General features: G+C 50.3%; 1 protein-coding gene across 3 annotated transcripts in view; it reads right to left on the bottom strand.

Moving 5' to 3' along the window:
- Positions 1-20336, bottom strand: part of LOC144093698 (coronin-2B-like) — a 188798-nt gene that overhangs the window by 47071 nt on the left and 121391 nt on the right. The window contains exon 1 of one of the 3 annotated variants that reach the window (XM_077627297.1): positions 537-856. The exons of the other annotated variants lie outside the window; for them this stretch is intronic. Coding sequence (XP_077483423.1) covers positions 537-841 — 305 coding nt within the window. The 5' untranslated portion in view covers positions 842-856. Of the gene's footprint in view, positions 1-536; positions 857-20336 lie in introns of those variants that run through there. 3 annotated transcript variants of the gene reach the window in all.

The following is a 20336-nucleotide window of genomic DNA, read 5'->3' on the forward strand; positions in this document are numbered from 1 at the left end:
TAAATGAAAGAGGTGAGGGGACATGAAGAGAGGATAACGGGAGAGGTAATATATACAAACTATTTACACAATAAGAAATGTGTCCATCCTCGAATCCTCGGACGGTTCCGGAAATGGCATCGCTATATATGTCCGCTCAGAAAATCTTATCACGTCCCCCAAAAATGACCCCCCCCCCCTCCCCCCATGCACATCAGCGCCCGTACTGTCAAGTTGTTTCTGTGTGTCCTCGTCTTAAAATGTCGCGCTGGATTACATTTTCGAGGAAACAAACATCGATAAATAAACGGTGATAACTACTTAGCCTCTCCCCTTAAAACTCCCACGCCTCATGAAAGCGCCCTCTTTCCAAGTCCCACGTGGTTTGGGACCGCCCGGATCACTTGACAACACTATATAAATGCGGTACTTTCGCTACAACGCTGGCTCTGCCCTCGATGACACCGCATGTCAGCGTCACGCCGAGCATGTGACAGCATGTGGCGGATCGGAATCTAAGCACCGACACTCTCGCGCAGCGTCAGTTGAACACGTACGTCTGGTGCGCGTCGCACCGCGACCGCCGGGGGCGCGGGGCCGGCGCCGAGGCGACGGCGCGGACGCTGCTGAGGCCCGGCTCGTCGGCCATGGCTGCAACGGAGCTGGCGGTGCAGGCCCCGTCGCCCCGTTCGCCCGGAGCCCATGCGGCCGGCGAGGAGCCGTTGCTGCCGCTGCCCAAGAGCCCAGCAGCAAAGCAGGACGCCTTGCGGCCCTCGCTGGCGCCGCCTTTGCCACCAGCCGAGCGCGGCCTTTGTTGCTGCTCTGGCCGCGAGCCCCGGCACGAGCTCAGCAGCGAACCCATGCGGCCGTCCGGAAGGAGAGAGACAGGCCTGCACGGAGTTTGCTCTCCTTTGGCTTGCCTCTTTTGGCTATAGGCCCACTTCTTCTTTTGCCCCACATTTGTTTAAGTTGTCATCATCACCTTATCCGTACTTCCTGCACTGTTTTTTGTTTTTTCGGCATGCGCGTGACGCGGAGATCTGGAGACAGCGGATTGTACTTTTTTGTTTTGTTTCTGAAGTCCGCCCAACGGCACGATAAAATGGCTCTCAAAAGCCCACAGTGGAAGCGGCTAGTTCACGGCGACTGGAAGGGACGCTTTTCTTCGGGTAAGCAGAGCAACTTCTTTAGACGTCGAAATGCCTGGTTGTGCGGTTGACAGCAAACTGAGTTGTCGTCGGACAATTTCTTCCAATGCCCCCTTACTATGTTTCAAAGTGGACCTTTGCGTTTGCGTGAGGCGTAACATCCACTTCCTGTCTTCGCAAAATGTCGGCGATAATCAGCAGAGTCCGGTTCATATATCGACAGCATCTCTCCAGGTCCGTGGCTCGTGAGTTCCTGCTCGGTACGCCATAGCGCCAGGTCGAAGCGACATGCGAGAGACGATGCTGGATGGGAATGCTGATGCAGATTTAGCGTCGTAAAATATGACGTCAGCTCCAGTGCGCGAGCGAGAGATGAGGAACCTGGAGCGTAACTGGGAGCGGCGTCGTACTCTCTAAACAGCAAGGAGTAAAAAAGTGAGTAAGCTGTCCCCTAACGCACTGCCTTTTATGTAAAGCAGTGCCCTGGAGGACGGCTTACTCCCCTTTTTACTCCCATATAGGCGTACTTGTGTTTAGAGTGTACAGTGTAGGTGAGAAGGCAAGCGTTAGCTGGAAGTAAGTGGCGAGAAGGAGGGACTTTACACAGCCAAATACACGTTACTGGAAAACACTAAGCAAGCCGATGTTTACGAAGCAATTCCTGGCGGTGGCTAAAGCGCTCTGTAATAAACTTGCGTAGACAGTGGCGCCTCTCTTTAACCATAGTTTTGAGAAACCAGAGTTGATCGACCACGCCATTTCGATGGGCCGTGTCTGGGTCGTGTATATAGGAGGAACACTTGTGGCCACTCGTCGATACAGACAGATGGTGCACAGTACACTTTCCTCGACGACTGCCCGTGAGCCGTGATACAATATTTGACGCAAAAGGTATCACATATGGCAGCCATCGTCCCTCCTGATCCTCATTCACTATAGGCGCAACAACGAGTCTCCAAATGTTATTTTTTACCTCCTACGTCGCAAGGTAACGACGATGACAACGATGCCTCAGTAGCAGGTTGAAAAGTACTCTTACAGCGTCGGTTGTTAAAGCGAAAGTTCCCGGCCAAGGCGTGCGTGTCGTCGTCGTCAAAAAGCGTCCGTTCAGCTGATAAGAGTTTCTCAAAGCTACCTAGAGGGAAAAGTGGCGCCACCGTCTATGCGAGTATCTTGAAAAGCGCCTCATACACCCAAGGGCATGCCAGGAAGATGAGGTTTCGTATTTGGCTAGGCTCGTGCTGGGCTGAAGATGTGGATTCCATCTCGGAATCTGTAGTTGTGCCGCGATGCTCTCCAGTGTGCGCAGGTTGAATTATTTTCAATCAATCAATCAATCTTTATTTTCATTCTGTCAGTGATACAAATACTACGCTTTTCACTTCTTCGGTAAATTTAACGCAAGTGCGTGTTCGAAGTCAGGCTGGTCAGTATTTCGATATTTGCCTCCAGAAGAGTCCCGGGTTCGAACCCGACCGCGGCGGCTGCGTTTTTATGGAGGAAAAACGCTAAGGCGCCCGTGTGCTGTGCGATGTCAGTGCACGTTAAAGATCCCCAGGTGGTCGAAATTATTCCGGAGCCCTCCACTACGGCACCTCCTTCTTCCTTTCTTCTTTCACTCCCTCCCTTATCCCTTCCCTTACGGCGCGGTTCAGGTGTCCAACGATATATATGAGACAGATACTGCGCCATTTCCTTTCAACAAAAACAACCTATTATTATTATTATTATTATTATTATTATTATTATTATTATTATTACGCCTCCAGAAGAGTCGTATTGCTATATTCCAATTCGAAAAGAGTAAAAAGAGAGTAAGCTGACCTCTAGCGCACTCCCTTTTAGAATAGGGAGTAAAATGACGGTTTACTCCCATACATGCGTATTCATGTTTACAGTGTACGGTTGAATCTACGTTTTGTGCGCTCGGCATAAAATATGAAACCTCGTCTTCCCGGCATGCCTTTGATGGATGAAGTGCAGCGCCGCCAGTTTTCCCTCTTGGTATGTATAGGAGGGTGAGACAAGCGTCACCAGGAGGAGGGGAACAGGACGGGCACCGGCACCGGGTGCCACCTCACGGTGGCGCGATCACGTGACCACGCCGTGAAGTTTGGGGGGGCTTTAGTGCACATAGCCCCAGTCTTGCGCCAACTTCTCGGAGACAAACAGAGCGAAGGTTCCCGGGAAGGGCGTATTTGTGTGCGCAGTCATTTCGCGTCCGTTTGTAGCCCAGCACGACCGCGGGAAGGTGGCAGGGACCCCGCAAGTGCATCCCGCACTGGCTGCATTTTTCTCTGCGCAATCGTTTTCGCATGCCAGCAAGCACCGATTTTCCGCATTACGAGTTGCGTAATCGCCATTCAGTTTTTTTTTTTTTTGTGCAAGATTCGTCTAGGCCACCGCCCTTCGCGCGGCTCTTTCTGTCGCTTACGAAGCGCAGTTGGCCGTGACGCTGCGCAGGCACTGGCCACCTTGAGTGCATGGGGAGCAGAGGCATGCAAGAACGGCGACAACGCGAGCTGCACAGGCCGAGGAGATGGAGTCGGTGACAGCCGGCTACGTCACACCAACCCAGCATTTCCCAAGTGTTCCGCTCCAGCCGCTAGCCAGCCTGCGGGCTGCATGCAGAAAATGCGACGCGCGAACCCGTCGGAGTGCCAAAGCCAATCCTGCGCAACCAGGGCCCAATGCACATTTCGGACGACGTATACTGACAACATCCAATAAAGAGCCTGAGATGAGGACATCATCCTCAAATATTGATACTGCTATGATTAATAGATATTGATTGATATGCGCCACGAGGCTCCAATGCGCACCAGGCACAACACTCGTAATGCAGGGAAACAAGTTGAGGCTGTACGCAGACGGCGGGCCCCCCGCACAGCCGAAGCACGAGAGCGTTGGTTGTCTAGGCGGCGTAGGCACTGGCAGCATTGCCTAAACAAAGTCTGTAGATACACCACGCTCACAAAAGAGTATAAAAAAAGCGTTTGGCGAGGTTAGACCCGGGAAATAGCTAGCAGTACTCTTGATTCTCCAGAAGTTGCACCGAAGGGGTGACCGCCCCATATAATGTTCTAAAATACTATGGAGTGCAGGGTAGCCAGGCCGGCGGCCCCCTGCACGACTGTACGTCAATCCAGCAGAAACGCAGATAACGAACGCCGCCAGCAAGTACGAATCGTATTTGGCGCTACCAAAAGAGAAGAACTGTCGGTGCCCCCCAAAAATTACAAAAGTGGAAAAACTGAACGTTGGTGCCAGCCAAAAAGAGAGCGCTCACCTACCTCCCTACCCTGCATGCTTTTGCCGCCGGCTGCGCGAGGCGTCACACGAGTATTATGCATGCTAGCCCCGTCCGCGGGAGGAGGCGTACACAGACAGAACTCGACTGCTCCTATGGGCGTGAATGTCAAGGTTACGAACGCCACACGCTTTCCACATCCGAGTTTCGCTCGTCGCGCGGCTCCTTGCGCCCACGCAGCCAATTTGTCGAGGCGTCGCGCGCGGCCCGCCTCGGCGCTCCAGTCTTCGGGACGGCCACAGCGAGGCATCACTGCTCGAGCTGGAGCTGCATACGACCTCAGCTTTTCCTAATACACTGCGCGTGGGGAGGAAGGAGGTTATTTAACGCACTACCACTGCGGCACGCATAGCCCTGCAAAGTGGGGTCACGTGAGTCAAACAATGGATAGAGTGGAAACCACTTGTTCGAGCTGCATGCCGCCTCTTAGAGCGATGGCTGTGGAAGGAGTGTCACGGGATTGAACGGCATCGTCCTTCGTAAACGGAAACAGCCCCTATTGGCCAAATGCAAGGTACATGCGGCTCTAGGGAATGTGCTATCTTTGGCCACGTGATCCCTATGACTCGTGAGTGGAGGCACTTATAGAAGAGTAATGTAGGGAGAGGTACTACGGTACAACAGTTGATTCCACTCTTGTCATTGTCACTGTCGTTACTGCTGCGTCAACAATCAGGTATCGCTGTCATGGCTGTCCCTGCTGTAGTTTTCTACCTATACTGCCGCGCGTCGCTTTTGAACAGCGTCGATATATATATATATATATATATATATATATATATATATATATATATATATATATATATATATATATATATATATATATATATATATATATATATATATATATATATATATATATATATATATATATATATATATATACATGGCGTATGGAAATCGGCGCGTCACTTGTCGGCAGCAAAACGGGATGCATGGTCCCGATGGCTCTAGTACGCAGATACTGGTAGTCGGGACCACCGCTCAGATCCAAAGCAAACTCTCGAAGACAGAGCTCTGGAACTGCGCGCATAAGCGCAGGAGACGCTCTGGCACGGCGCGTCTTCTGCTGTGTGCACATGGCGCAAGCACGCTGGAAGTGGTAGCACCCGGTACACTCTGTTCTGCGAGCTTAGATTAGGATTGTGCGTATTATATTCGCAATAGCAACGCAATAATGTTGCCCCCGAGTCTACAGCTGGCTTGGGTACCTCCCCCAGATCTCGGCCCCAACGGGAAGCATCCACCTGAGCGCAGCCGTGCGGCTACGGAGGAAAGCTGGCAGCTTTTCCAAGAAAAATTCCTCCCGGTCCGGGAGGAATTTTTCCCGCCAAGCAGGTTAGCCAGGACAGCTAGCAGCTGGCACGACGAGGCCGAAAAGTATGTCCACGGTAATGTTCCATTGATTAGGTTCTATTCCACCAAGGTGCGTTGGCTTATACATGCAACACTTTTCACCTCGTCTCCCCACAATACAAATCCATCTTCCTTCTCCCACAGAATAAAACGTGAAAGAATGCCCGTGGCTATGGCAGAAGCGGTGTTCAATATACTCTTTTTTTTTAAAAAAAAAAGGATGCAGTTCACCTCGAAGTAATGTGTATTGGCGCCCAAAATGAATCAAGGGTGTCGGCTGTTGGAAGTGACGCTTCGTCAGAAGCTTAGAGCTCAGTGGGGTTTAGTTCTGGGCCACGCCGTGTTGCTCGATATGCGTCTCCAGCGTGCCAGATATACTGAAGGAAGGAGCACAAGGCTATAGACACCCACGGATGCTGCAGGACCCCATTACACGGCTTATATAAGCGACCACTGTACCCTGGGCTCTGAACTTTCGACAAAGGCTGTATACAAGCGCTGTCCACTGCAAATGTGGTAAAACGCCACCCCTCCTCTTCCACCCCGCCGCCGCTGCAGGAAAAAGTTTGTTCGGTTAGGCATAACAGCTAGAGAGCATAAAAGTTCAGGAAAGGGTGGGAGACTACTCAAAGTTTCCGAAAAAAAAAATTCCCGATTGCCGGAACTGCGCCGAGAGGAAAGAGAGAAGAAGAAGAAAAAAATCGCCGCGCCTACGTGTTAGAGTGCACCTGGCACTAAAAGCAAACGAATATATATATATATATATATATATATATATATATATATATATATATATATATATATATATATATATATATATATATATAGCACACCGCCTTGTCCGCTTCACCAAGAGCGAAACTTGACGATGTGCATTCGTAGCGGAGTTGCCGCATTCCAAATGTATGGCGACGCTTGTGAAATGAGCGCCGTCGACGCAACAGCCGACGAAGACGAGGCTCAGTGTACATGGACGGGGGCGCGCAGCCATAAATCTCGGCTATCTCGATGCTCGCGGGAGACAAAGAGGCCGAGAGAAGTCCTTGCGCAGATTTATAGCTGTGGCGTAACTCGGTTATCTGCGAGGAGCCAGCTTGCGAGGAAACGTTACGTATTTTTTATTTGCTTGTTATTTTGAAGAAAGCCCGCGAAGAAACTAAACATCTTACGACCCGTCAAGTTTTCGAATTCATTCCCTGCGTTGACGAGGAAAGCGGGGGCACAGGGTCGGGAAAGAAAAAGGGAGGGGGGGGGGGGGGGGGGGGGGGGGGGGGAGACGCAACAAAGGAAACACAAGCTAAGAATGAGGTGGGAAATGCTGCAAAACGATTACAAAATGCAGCACGAAATCAAAAACGAATATAGAACATATTTGAAAAAATAAAAATAAAAGAGGCAGTTAGGTGTCACAACGATTTTACGGTTTATGGGGGTTTAACGTCCCAAAGCGACTCAGGCTATGAGAGACGCCGTAGTGAAGGGCTCCGGTGTAATTTCGACCACCTGCGGTTCTTTAACGTGCACTGACATCGCACAGTCACAAAGAGCCCCCATTGTTCTAAGCTGTGTAAATGTTGCGAGTGACGCTAAAAGTTGATCACGCGGCTGAAAGCTGTTGGAATTATTGTCCAGAAAGTGCACATAGAATTTGTTTTAAAGGGCCTCTGAAAGGGGCCTAAATAAGGTTGCAGTATGCCTATAGGACGTTAGAGATCGCCGCTTCACGAATATCCGATCCAGCCAGAATTTTTTTTTTAATGCGTTGTGTAGAACATTATGGGAACAATGAATAACTGCTCAAGAAGGACGGGACAAGAAAGAAGAATGAGGTTCTTCTCTCTTGTCCGGTCCTTTTCGCCCAGTTATTCATTGTTTCCATAATGTCGTACCAACTAGCCCCTCACTGCACTCTTCTGGATTTCAGCTGTGTACAAGCTGACTGCTGAGTTATCTGTATTTAAAATCTGAATGTGTCGCAAGCAACAAATGCACTTTCATTTATAACAACCAGATAAGGCTATTCCGTCCTGAAGGCGTCCAAACAGAAGACATAAAGGCTCGGATCCACTTACTTAAGCGAGACAAGAGTATGAGATGCTACCCTGTTGCCTTCGCTTGTTTTCTTTTTCAATTCATTTTGTTTTTGCGCTACCCTGTTTTTAGAAATAAACTTCTATTTACGCGGTTGTCGTTCGGCCCGATAACTAAACTGCCACGCTGTTACTTTTATTTCTACGGTGATGGCATTCGATATTGCAATCGCTCCTCTAAACACGGCCATTTGTGCTTCGGTTATTGTAGCGTAAACTAACTGCGATAAGAAACATGCCAAGATAAATTATACCTGACTTTTGAGATCAGAAGGATGGCACATATATCATAAGGGGGGGACGATGCTTCCACTGGAAACTTTATTCGCCGAAAAAAAAAAAGCCTAAAATTGCATTCTGAGACAAACAGCAAAAGAAGTCCGCCCAGATTAAAAAAAAAAAGAAAACGAAAATTCCAACCCCTACATAGAAGTGCTTCAAAGCCACACCTGTGCGATCTTTGCGAAAGAGTCGCGGAAGTGATGGCCATGTTCGTTCTCTATGACGGCGACAGCTCTCGATCCACGGCTCAAAACACGGAGGCCATGTATAGATATCAGACTTGATAAGGCTCGGGGAAGTTCAGCAACGTCGTAGCGTAGGGAGCTTCATATGTGTCCGTCATGTAGAAATGTGGGCCGCCGAGTACAAATCGCAAACGCCTCCTCTTAACTAGAAACGTTCTGCCCGAGGCCCTGCGTCATGGTGCCGACCGCAGCATTGCAGCCGGCCAAGCGTCGGCTCCAAATTCCAACTAGTCACACGCAGCGCATCAGGCTAACGACGGGCAAAACGCAGAAAAACCACGGAGAATGTCCGCGTCCGCCGACATGCGTTAGGGGCTCCGAGGAGGCGTCTTGTGAGCGATTACCACGGCGAGAACTAGGCAGCTACGTGAATTATTCTGCGGTTCAGAGGAAGAAGCGGGTTACGTGACGCTCTGTTGGCTTCGCGAACACGCTGTCAGCGCTTGAGGCGTACATAATGGCCGCCGTGAAACGAGGCAAACCACTCATCTGTCCCCGATACCCTTTCGTCGCGCCTGCTTGCATTCCTGTGCATGCAGGATGCCGCGCGAAAAGAGTCGTCTTGCTGTCCAATGGTCCGTCAGACGAGACCAGCTAACCCGACACTTGAACTCTGCTTACCAGTGCGAAAGCACTATACCAGGCGTACCAACCCCGAGCAAGAATCTTGTCTTTTCTCGTGCTCCGAACTAACCCGAGCTTACCCGAGTTACTCATCGCGGAAGCTGCAGCCAATGGGAGGAAGCTCGGCAAAGTTCGGAGGATCGTCGCGCAAGCTGCAGCCAATGGGTGGAGGAAGCTCGGCAAAGTTCGGAGGAGCGTCGCGCAAGCTGCAGCCAACGGGAGGAAGCTAGGGAAAGTTCGGAAGAGCGTCGCGCAAGCTGCGGCCAATGGGAGGAAGCTCGGGAAAGTTCGGAGGAGCGGCGCGCAAGCTGCGGCCAATGGGAGGAAGCTCGGGAAAGTTCGGAGGAGCGGCGCGCAAGCTGCGGCCAATGGGAGGAAGCTCGGGAAAGTTCGGAGGAGCGGCGCGCAAGCTGCGGCCAATGGGAGGAAGCTCGGGAAAGTTCGGAGGAGCGTCGCGCAAGCTGCAGCCAATGGGAGGAATGCTCGGGTAAGTTCGGAGGAGCGTCGCGCAAAATGGGTGGAGGGCGTCAACACAACCTGCTGCCGAATTGTGAGCAAACTGACCACCTTGGCAGGTGGCAGTTAAATTAATGATTGGTCGCGAGAGGTTGCTCGGGGAGAGCGACATGGGTCGCACAATCCCTATACCGGTGGCTGTGACAGAAACAGCCACCTGCCAGTGCACTGGCGCATCGCTTAACCGCTGCGGCTCTGCGCTGGCAGCGGTATGAGGACTCGCCGCCATCTAAGAATGTTAAGTAGAGAATGACCCATTCTGCATACGTGAGTATTAACCCAATAAAGCTATCGGGTCATACCCTTACGGAAGAGCTTAACTGCCTCCTGCAATTGAAGAATCACCACCTGCTTTCGCACGTCTGCTCGGTTTCACTACGTTAAAGCCCTACCACTTTTTTCAACACGAGATATATCCACAATGGCGCACGTATCATTATTGTTATTTAGAATAGCATGTAAACGACAGCCAGCATTGTTTCTCGACAGGATTCTCGCTTTCTGAAGTCGGCAACGAAAAAGTAACGGCGCGTTATGACAGAGTATATACATCGACAGACGAAATCCATCAACAGCGTCCAGCCAACGAGCTAAGCTCCGCCTCTCATCAACACCCTCTTTGCTTATCGAGGCTTTCCCAGTCTGCTCTCGCCGCACTATATACATATAGTACCTGACAATTCAACTCGCGTGCAATGCGAGAAGCCAGCTGATGGCAGTTTGTGAACGGCATGCGAATGCCGAGAATAATGACGCGGATTGAAACAACGATAACGCAACTTAATCAGAGCCGGCAAGAAAGCCCATTCTGCATGGAACTTTACTGGGTGTCACGACTTGCTGAGACGATCTCGCGACCCTATAGTTTTTTTTTTTTTTAAGGCGGTTCATAATGTTGCATACGATTCCACGTCTCACAGGAAAGGGAACAGTTGTGAGGCGCGCCCAATACAGTATATGGAGCTGTTTAGGTGCACTGAAGTATCAGTACACGATAGTTTGTTTCTTCTTTTTGCTCCTGTTGAAATGTGGCCGCCGCAGCTGTATGATCGGATAGCAGCAGAAGTATGGGACAAAGCTGCACGCAAGAGATTGCTGAAGGCCGCATTATGCCCAGTATGACGACACTGCTCAAACAACAGCACCACAGGAAATGTACGCATATCTTTGGTACATTTAAAGCATTCGACGTTGATGCACACTGAACCAGCGTTTACTGAACAATAGTGTATATGTAAAAAAGGACATTAACGCGGCCTTTGAAAAAACGGTAAGCACATATCAAGACTTTGAACATTTGATACCGCAGAATTTTTCCACACGACACGTCTTGTTACTGTGTTTTTCTACATATCAGACCTTCTTCCAAGACAACTCCGTCTCACAGCTGGTCCACAGTGGGGTGGAAGTTACGAGCGCCAGGCGATGGCTTCCGTGCTTTTCTCACGCGTGAAGCAGCCAAGCACGCAGGTCTGGAAACCGTCGACTCGCACTTCTAGCTTCCCACACCCGTGTCAACAAAGTTGTGAGACAGTCTCTACCCTGATAACTTGGGCAGTGTTTTAATCTCACACTTCCCACTTGTGCCTGAAAGATATTAATTCAAAAAGCCTATACCAAGCGCGTGCACCGACTGCTTCCCATCGCGCATCGCTCTGAAACTTTGACAATGTCGTTTCCCATATACCGCAGCAAGTATATAATGATATAAGCAACAAAGTGGTCAATAAACGTGTTTTCACTAACTCAAGAATGTTTTACACCTTTGTTCCCTCTTGTGACTCAGCACATGTACACGCGATATATTTTGAAACCACCACAAGGGCCGCATGAACACGGTAATACGTCTTTCTATTGGTCATGACTTACATGATGAACACAACTTGTTTTAAATAAAGATCCTTTATTACAGTGACAATGAAGTTTTCAAGCCGCCAATCTCTAAAACGTGAAGACGAAGAATTTTTGTTAGCAGTCACAGAAACCCTAGTTCGAAAGTAGTTCAATCGAAGCAGGCACGCCGCATCGCTATAAGATTGCAAGTATAGACGCTTGATGCGAAGATAGCGATGTCTAAAGGCATGTATACGCCAAATATATAGAGAACAACCAATACAGGAATCGCACACCGCGTAACCGACGAGCGCGCACGAGGGGCCGCGATGCTTGTGGCGCGTTTCGCATGCTTTACACAGCACAAAATTAAAGAAAAATAAAGGACAGGCGACAAGATTCTCGGTGAGATTCTTTAGATTTGCGCAAGTGAAGTAAAGGCATCGGAACACATCTACGACTTCAAACTTCACTGGCGCGTGAGGTTGTGCGATTGAACTTCGCAAGCATACTGCGCATTCTTGTCAATGAGTAGCAATGCCACATCTTGCATCAACATACTAGATGTCCCTGAGTAACAAATACCCCAGACGCCAGGGCCTTGAGACTATATAAGGGGCCGCGTTCAGTTCGGTTTTGGCGCGACTATATGCATCACTGACAGAAACGATTAGTGAATAAGAGTTTATTTATTCACTTCCCGCGCACGTCGGGCCTCCGGAACCCAGTTCAACGCTGGATGCGGGCTGAAGCGCATTAATTAGCCGCCACAAAAACCGCGCTGTTATCTATATCCTCTCACCGTTCAGGAAATCAGCCGCTTTGTTTATTTCCTGGAGCTCGCCGACACCGACTTTCGAAACTCGACCGCGTCAAAGCCGGAAACTGTGGCCGCATCGCGTTGATCGCATTTTAAACCAGCTAGATAGACGCTGAGCCATATGCGGCAGGACGGTCGCTAGACGTCATAATGATTCTTCCGTCAGATGCTTTTGAAACCTACACGAAAAAATAAAAGAATACGCGACATAAAGAGAGAGGAAAAAAAAGAGCGCGAAACGGGTCTTTAGCAGAACTTTTTCCACTACACCGACCTTTCTGCCTCGCTTTCCTGTCACGATCTGCACATCCCGGCTACCCCCTCCTCGCCTTGAGCCTCCATATAAGCGTCCGCGCGTCTCCGTCACAAGTGCACGGAAACCAACCACCGAGAGCGTTTTCTAACAAAAAACCGCGCACGACTCAACCCTTGAGAGAAATACACTAGACCATTCATAGACAATCTAGAGACTGCCCACAGACAATTCTGTTCGTTTATAGACACTCCGTGCCCACTGAAAGTTTTCTTTGGGAGAGGGAACTCGCGAGCGGCGTCGCATACACGCTTGAACACGCAATGGTATACGTACAAGAAGTGAGACGAGCGGTGCGCCTCCCAGAGGTTCCTGAGCACGGGCTTGAGCGCGCGGCCCGACACCTGGTGCAGGTAGAACATGGCGGCTGGTCGCACGCACTTACACGCACGTAAACACACGCGCGAGGCGAGGAGCTCGCGCACAACACGGATGTCGTCGCCGGCGAGAAATTGAGCGCACGCGACGGCGCGGCCGCTCAGGTCTGACCCGCAACGCGTTCTCTCAGCGAGAGCACCACGTGTTCTCTGCTGCGGAGCAGCCGAGCGGCAACCAGGTCGCCAGACCTGTCGCCTGCCCGTCACGGAGGGGCCCCCGCGCGGTCATGCCCCGAGGCCCGCCTCGGCACAACACCGCAGAAGGGGGGGGGGGATAAGAGTTCCCCCCCCTCCCCGCCACCTCCTTCCCTCCCAATCTGTCCGATTCATCCACAGCCCGCTCACCCTTGGGGCTTTAAAGATTCGCCGGATGTTCTCCCCGTACCCGACCACCATCCCACTAGCGCTGATGGCATAGCCGGAGATTAGGCAGCCCCATTTTAGGAAAGACACCCCCGGGTCCATTACGTGACCGTTATTACGCGGACGGAGAGAATTTTCGCCGACCGATGCGGGGCGCTGCTGCTGCCTTAGCTCCCTGAGGCACATTTGAGAGGAAAGAAGCCCCGGATCCTACTCTGAGCGAACGGCATACACCGTACTTTTTTTTTTTTTTAAGGCTGCATGCGCCTTGAACGGAGATTTCTTGTTTCCGTACGGTCGACCTCACTGCCCGTCCTTACCACTTCCCCCCCCCCCCCCCCCCCCCCCGTCTCTGGGCAGTTTCCGTTTGACTCTGCTGACACATTCCCTTGCACCGACATAAAAAAGAAAAAAAGAAACTCAGTTATTTGCACTGCGGTGTCCCTGCGTGCGAACAGGTTTAGTGAGCCTCTCATGTCGTCGGCAAATACGATGGCTGACCAAACAAGCTTCAGTCTGTAAGCCACGATACATGAGTTGAAATGGAAACAGCCAGTGTATAATAAAGCGCCATATTTTTCTATAGTTTAACTTTCCGGTCGCCAAACTGTAGTGTAGATCAGTGGTAAGCTCAGGACAAGAATCGCCGGAAAGCGGAGAAGAAAATAACTTCATTAGCCTACACTGCCGAGAGCTTCAAGGGAAGACAGGTCTTTTAGCCCCGCTCACTGAAGAAGTTTCAGGTGCAACAAAACTGCACTGAATATCTGTTTCTGCCACCTTCCCGCTATGGCTGCCTCGCATAGCTAAACGGAAAATGAAAACGACAGGTAAGAACAAAAGAAAACATTTAGGGGCAATAAAATAGATTGCTGCAAAGGAAAATGCTAAAGTCGCCAATCTATTCCAGTTACGATTCTATTCCACCCATGCGCTTTTGGAGGATGCACTCTAAGCGCAAATGAGCCTATGTAGGGAGTAAAAGAAAGAGTAGGCTGTCTTCTCGCGCACTCCATTATATAAAAGGGTGTGCGTTAGAGGACAGCTTACTCCTTTTTTTTTTTACTCCTTTCTGTTTAGAGTGTGGAGTACTGGGTTTCGTTTCGCTGCTGCGTGGGCTTCTGTTTTATGGAGGCCTTCTGGAGGGTGTGGATGGTGAAAAGTTTTATTCCGATCCTGCTTCCATTCTGATTCCGTTTCTATTCGTAATTGTTTCTTTTCTTCATTTTTGCTGAGTCGTTCTCGGTACTTTTCATTCTGCTTGGTTATTCTTAGTCCGGCCTCTCCCGAAGGAAAGATTTCCCTCTGCCCACCTGCCAACCTAGGCAGACCGATGGAGGCTCCACACAGACGCCTCCATGGCTCTGCTAATGCTATCCGCATTAAAATGCGGCGCAGTGCTCTAGCGCTCTATGCTATGGTGCAACACTAACGAGCCGTGCCCACCAATACCCAAGATTTGAGAATTCAGACAAGTCCCGTGAGGCGCTCTGCGTCAACTGAGCAGGAATGAAATTTCACTTTCACAGTGAACGAATGATGGCCGAAGTTCTGGAGGCAAAATGCGTGCCCGTGCGGCTGAACTCGGCTGAGCTCGGCAGTATGACGGATAACACTCGGCCACAGCCTACAACGGTTTGGGGTGATGCGCTTGGTATAACGATGAGGATTAGATCAAGTGTGAGGTGAGGTGAGGTGAGGTTTCTAGAGGTAGTGTGTCGTCGTACATGCTGGCACTGAGAATGTTACCCAGAGTGAACACGTGGCGAGCGCCGTCGAGGTTATCTGCTGTGTAGTCATTTTAGCCACGTGGAACCCTTGGAAGGACCACTCTCGTGTATTGGAAGTTAGGAGACGGGTGCGCGGTGCGGCAACCCCCACGTAGGGCGAACAGCCGGGCAATTTCTGCCCTCAGTGTACTCATTCGGGCCAGTTGGTTCGCGACGGCTAGACTCCACTGACTGAAAAGTACTGAGTTGTACCATTACTGCACTATACTGAGTTACTGAACTGCACTAAGTTGTACTGAGTTCCACCCAACACTCTGGTACGTTTCATACTGTCATCGGAATCGAGGCACGTTATTCAGACCCTCTCCCTACACCGCCGTTCAATTTTTACCTGCTGTCCGAACAGAATCTGAACTGCGCATAGATATACCACTGTAAGGGTCATCTAACGCCATGGCTTGTAGAGAACCTGTTCCTTTCGCAGCGCGGTTCCAGTGCTTAGCCTGTACGATTAGTTGTCGACAAAAACCGAGTTCGGGTCGTTGAATTTCTTGCATCGAGACAGCTGGATTGATGCCGTGCAGTAGTCACACATACCGGAAAGCTGGATGCAAAGTGTACTGGTGCACCGTGGTTCACTACGCACAGCACATGGCTCGTACGCTTTTGTGCTGTGCTATATCTGTGCCCGCACTCGGAGCACCGATGTGCGCTGCAGACAACCCCATGAGCAAAAAAAAAAAAATAATGAAAGCACGAAATAACAAAGAATCCCTAACATGCCAATGACGATTAGCACCGCTCTTCCGCGTCGTCCCTTTTCCCACCATTCCAGGCGCGTTTCCCTCCTTTCGCCGCCTAGAAAAAGCTCCCTCGGGGACGGCGCGCAGTGATCGCTCATCCTCTGCCGGCGCGCTGCTAGGTCACTGCTCCCACGCCTCGAAAAACGAAGCGAGGTGCGAATAGCAAGCCGGCGCTTTCGCCGCGTTGCGAACGCCGGTGCCCCGGTCGCGCACAGGTGGTGTCGGGACACCGCGAATTAGCATGAGTGCGCAATTAGCCGACTTGCGGGCCGATCGGGAACGCCGGGCCCCTTACAGAGGCACCGCTTTCATTGTGCCTGATTGAGTCGCAGCGTATATCGGGGGAGGGTGTAACCCCCCACCCCTGTGGGCGTGTCGAGAAACAACGCCGCGGCAAGGCCTGTCACACACGCACGCACTCTCCAGTCTATGCTCCGTCACATTACAGAAGCGTGCAGCGTACGCGGAAGCCACGTAGATTGGCGTCGTGAGTTTGCGAACCCGTTCACGCGCGAAAGCGCTTTCGTGATTGGCCCCGGCCTGCGTTGACCAATCGCGACGATACAATTGTTACTCTTCCGACCAATCGCCAAGAGCTCTCGAGTATGTCCAGCTTAGATCAATCAGGCACCGATTAACTAAACCGAGCTACGAAGCTCCCGCAATCGCTTGCACGGTTCTGCGACGACAGGCTGCGGACGGGGGCTCCTGGGCATTGTCTCGCCGGCAGCCGGTCGCGCGCTAGGAACGCCGGCCTCGCGTTGCCGCAAAGATTCCGGAGCGTGCTTTTCTGTGACACACTAACGACGACGCCCCGGGTGGGGAGGAGATCCTTGTCTCGCGTTGCTCGGCCGCTACGCGCAGCTCGGCTCCGCTCGGAGAAAGTGGAAGGGCGTGCGACAGGAACTGGCTCTGGTGAAAGAGAGAGAGAGAGGCGGTGTCGGATATAGGACGATAACGAGCCCGTGGAAACAAAGGGCCCTCTCTCCCTATGGACTATAGCTTCCAACCTAAACTGAGCAGAGCTTCTTTAGAGGTATAGGCGTCAAGAGGTGTATAGTGAGAAGACGTAAAGCTGCTGCTTCCCAGTGAAGCCTAGGAACGCAAGCAAGCGGAGAGCCTATATAATATTGTAGCGCGTCGTGTCGTTGTCAGCGAAGCGCGCAGCACGCTGCAATGCGAGGGAAGACTGGGGACGATTGGACCAATATGAAGAGACGGAGCTAAGGGAAGATTCTTCTATTCTTTTTTTTTTTGTGTGCGTGTGTGCGAAACACGTTTGGAGGCCACCCTCAATCCCACGTTTTGTCAGGTCACGTCATCTCGCTGTTTCTTTGACGAATGTGCGTTAGGCGTACGTTAAGAAAGGGGGGTGGGGATGTGGGACACGCAGTTATAGCGTTGGTAATCTTCCACGCCCTCTGACTGAAGACCGCACGTGTGTCCGCATAGCGAAATGAATAATAAAGTGATATAGACCCGCCACATTAAATGCGTATCCCAGTCAAATGCGACGAGAAGAGATCGGGATTGTCGGCTAACTGTCGCTCATTTAACAAATAGTTCTGTCCGAATGCGTTTATGATGAGGCTCTGTGAGAGGAAAAACACATGGCTCCAGGAAATGGTCTTAATAACGCAATATGAAGGCGGACGCCTTTAATGGCTCATGCTCGCGTCCGTCCGTCCGTTACGCTCTAATACCCCTGTCACACGGGCACTTTCGATCCTCATTGAGTCAATGCTCATCGAACTCAATGCAGATCGACGGTTGTCACACGGCCACTTTCAAGCGCAATCGAGCTCGATCCTGCTTGACTCGATGCCGATTCCTCAAGAGTGCTTGAGGTTCAAAGCACAATCGAGAACTCTCGCTCTCATGAAGCTATAAAAATAAACACAAGTTAACAAAACCAAACCACAATTGTTGTTGTTGTGATCGATTAAAATGTAATACAGAACATTTTTCAGGTACTACGCCTGCTTATATGCAAACATTTGAAAGTAATCTCGACACCACGCTTCGCCGTCAGTGTAAACAAAGATGGCGTCCTCCTGCTCGTCGGAGCGGAAACTGTGGAGCGAGCGCGAGACAGCCGCTCTCATCGACTGCTGGCAGGACCGTCTAAATGATTTGCGGCGCCAGAAGAGAAACGCCGCAGTCTATGCAGAAATCGCGGAGGCGTTGCGGGCCCTTGGGTTGCATCGCACAGCAGCAGAGGTGCGCCACAAAAACCTGGCGCAGATACGCAATGTACAGATTTGGCTACGGATTTGGCTGCCGCTGCCCCCGACTGCACAGTGTTGCCGGACATCGCCATGTTATGGCTGTCGGCGGAACATTTGGCGCCACCTAACACACATGAGGGAAACTTCTCAATGAGCATTGAAAATGCCCGTGTAGCAACGGATGTTTCGAGCGTGCTCGAAAATCTCGATGCAGATCGAGCTCAATGAGGATCGAAAGTGCCCGTGTGACAGGGGTATAACTCGATAAAGGAGAATATCTTTGTGCACGATGGGATTCGAACCACCATCCTTCCGTTCCGCAGCCGAGCGTGCTAACCACTTCGCTAAGTTTCTGCCACCGCATATGTAGTTCTCCTTATCTAGGACGCTGGAGAGTGTTTGCAGAAAGGCGTCGAATCAGACGGATGCCTCCCAAACGCCCTACAGTGTCTCCAGCATTTAAGATTCACAAACAACTGTGTACTTAATTAACATCTTCACCACGCATCAGCGACACAAGCAGCAACACCGCGCTAAAGGCTTTCGCCTCACCACACTTTAGGTCAACAAAGTGCCCCCCTGAATTTTTTATTACATATATAGGCACACAAACTGAATTAGGTTTCTTCGCTTTAACAAATATACGTACAACGAGATTAAAAAAAACTTACGTTAAAAAATTCTTATCCGTTTGAATGCGTCAGCAGCCAAACTTTCGTCACATCCAAGGTTGACACACTTAGTTTCGTTATATCCGAGGTCAACAAACTAAGTTCGTTACGTCCGAGGTTAACGTACTAAGTTCGTTATATCCTCGTAGGCACAATTAGGTTCGTTATATACGAGGTTAACACGCAAAAGTTCGCTATAAGCGAGGTTGCATACTAAGCTTCTTTATATCCGAAGTTACTCACTAAAGTTTATTATATTAGAGGTGCCACACTAAGCTTCGTTATATCCGAGTTAGTACAGAAAGTTCATTATATCTGAGGTGGCACGTTTAGTTTCGTTATATACGAGGTTAACACGCTAAAGTTCGCTATAAGCGAGGTTGCATATAAGCTTCGTTATATCCGAAGTTACTCACTAAAGTTTGTTATATTAGAGGGGCCACACTAAGCTTCGTTATATCCGAGTAAGTACAGAACGTTCGTTATATCCTCGGAGGCAAAATTAGGTTCGTTTGCATACTAAGCTTCGTTATATCCGAAGTTACTCACTAAAGTTTGTTATATTAGAGGTGCCACACTAAGCTTCGTTATATCCGAGTTAGTACAGAAAGTTCGTTATATCCGAGGTGGCCACGCGTGACGGCTGTCGCCAATTCTGCTTGTACAGATCGTCTAATGCTAACGCATTAAAATTTAATAACGTTATGTATAGGTAGCTGGTCAGCGTAGGTGTTATAACCGAAATCTGCCGCGTTCTAAGGACGACAGAGAAATGTTAGTGTGGCGAGCCTTTGAAAATATTGGTCGGTAGTTTCACAGTGCACGAGACATTAAAAAAAATCGATAAGGGAAGGTGGCGGGCCTTGAGTTTTACTAAACTTCTCCTCGAACCTTTCAAGCACACTTCTTTGTGCTTCAAAATCAGCAACGCGCCGCAGTGTGTCGAAATATGATGTAGACGCACCGAAGTGAAATGAGTTGAAATAAAAGTGCGCCCCGATAACATGATTTAACATTTCAAAGATGACGCACAACAATACAGGATTCCTTGCGCAAAATATTAGCGTCAGTTCATGCACAACAAAAAAATTAATGAGGGACTATCAATTGGACTGATGCGGAGGAAATGCGATAGGATCCTTATTTTGCTCGCCAATCTAATCTATCGATAATTCTATTCCAAATGTGATTCTATTCCAATTTGAGCTACGTGCCAATGAAGTCACGTGACCCTTCGGGTGGCGACAACAGTATACAACTTACAACCGTTAATTGTTCGGCGCTGATGAGGGCGAAAAAGTCCCCGGGGTGTCTTCAAGTGCAGCTATTTAATGAACGTCCTTAGCGCAGTTTTTGTTGACGATAGCACAGTGCATGGGCGAAGGCATTCTGCAGAATCTGCACGCTTAATATCCTGTGGCGCTGTAGAGCGATTGTGAGCGCTACAGTGCACCGTGTACACCATACCTTGCCGCAAAAGCAGGTGCCGACCATCGGCGATGGTGTCGGATACCGCAGCACGAGGCACGCCATACCCACTGTAGCCCACGGCACGCATTGATGAAGGAGCGGTAGGCGTACAGGGCGCGGTGCAACCTCGCACGCGACGCCTGGGCTCAATCGAATCTACACTGCATACGTTCGCTAC

Source organism: Amblyomma americanum, chromosome 6, assembly GCF_052857255.1.
Source record: "Amblyomma americanum isolate KBUSLIRL-KWMA chromosome 6, ASM5285725v1, whole genome shotgun sequence".
NCBI classification, from domain to species: Eukaryota; Metazoa; Arthropoda; class Arachnida; order Ixodida; family Ixodidae; genus Amblyomma; species Amblyomma americanum.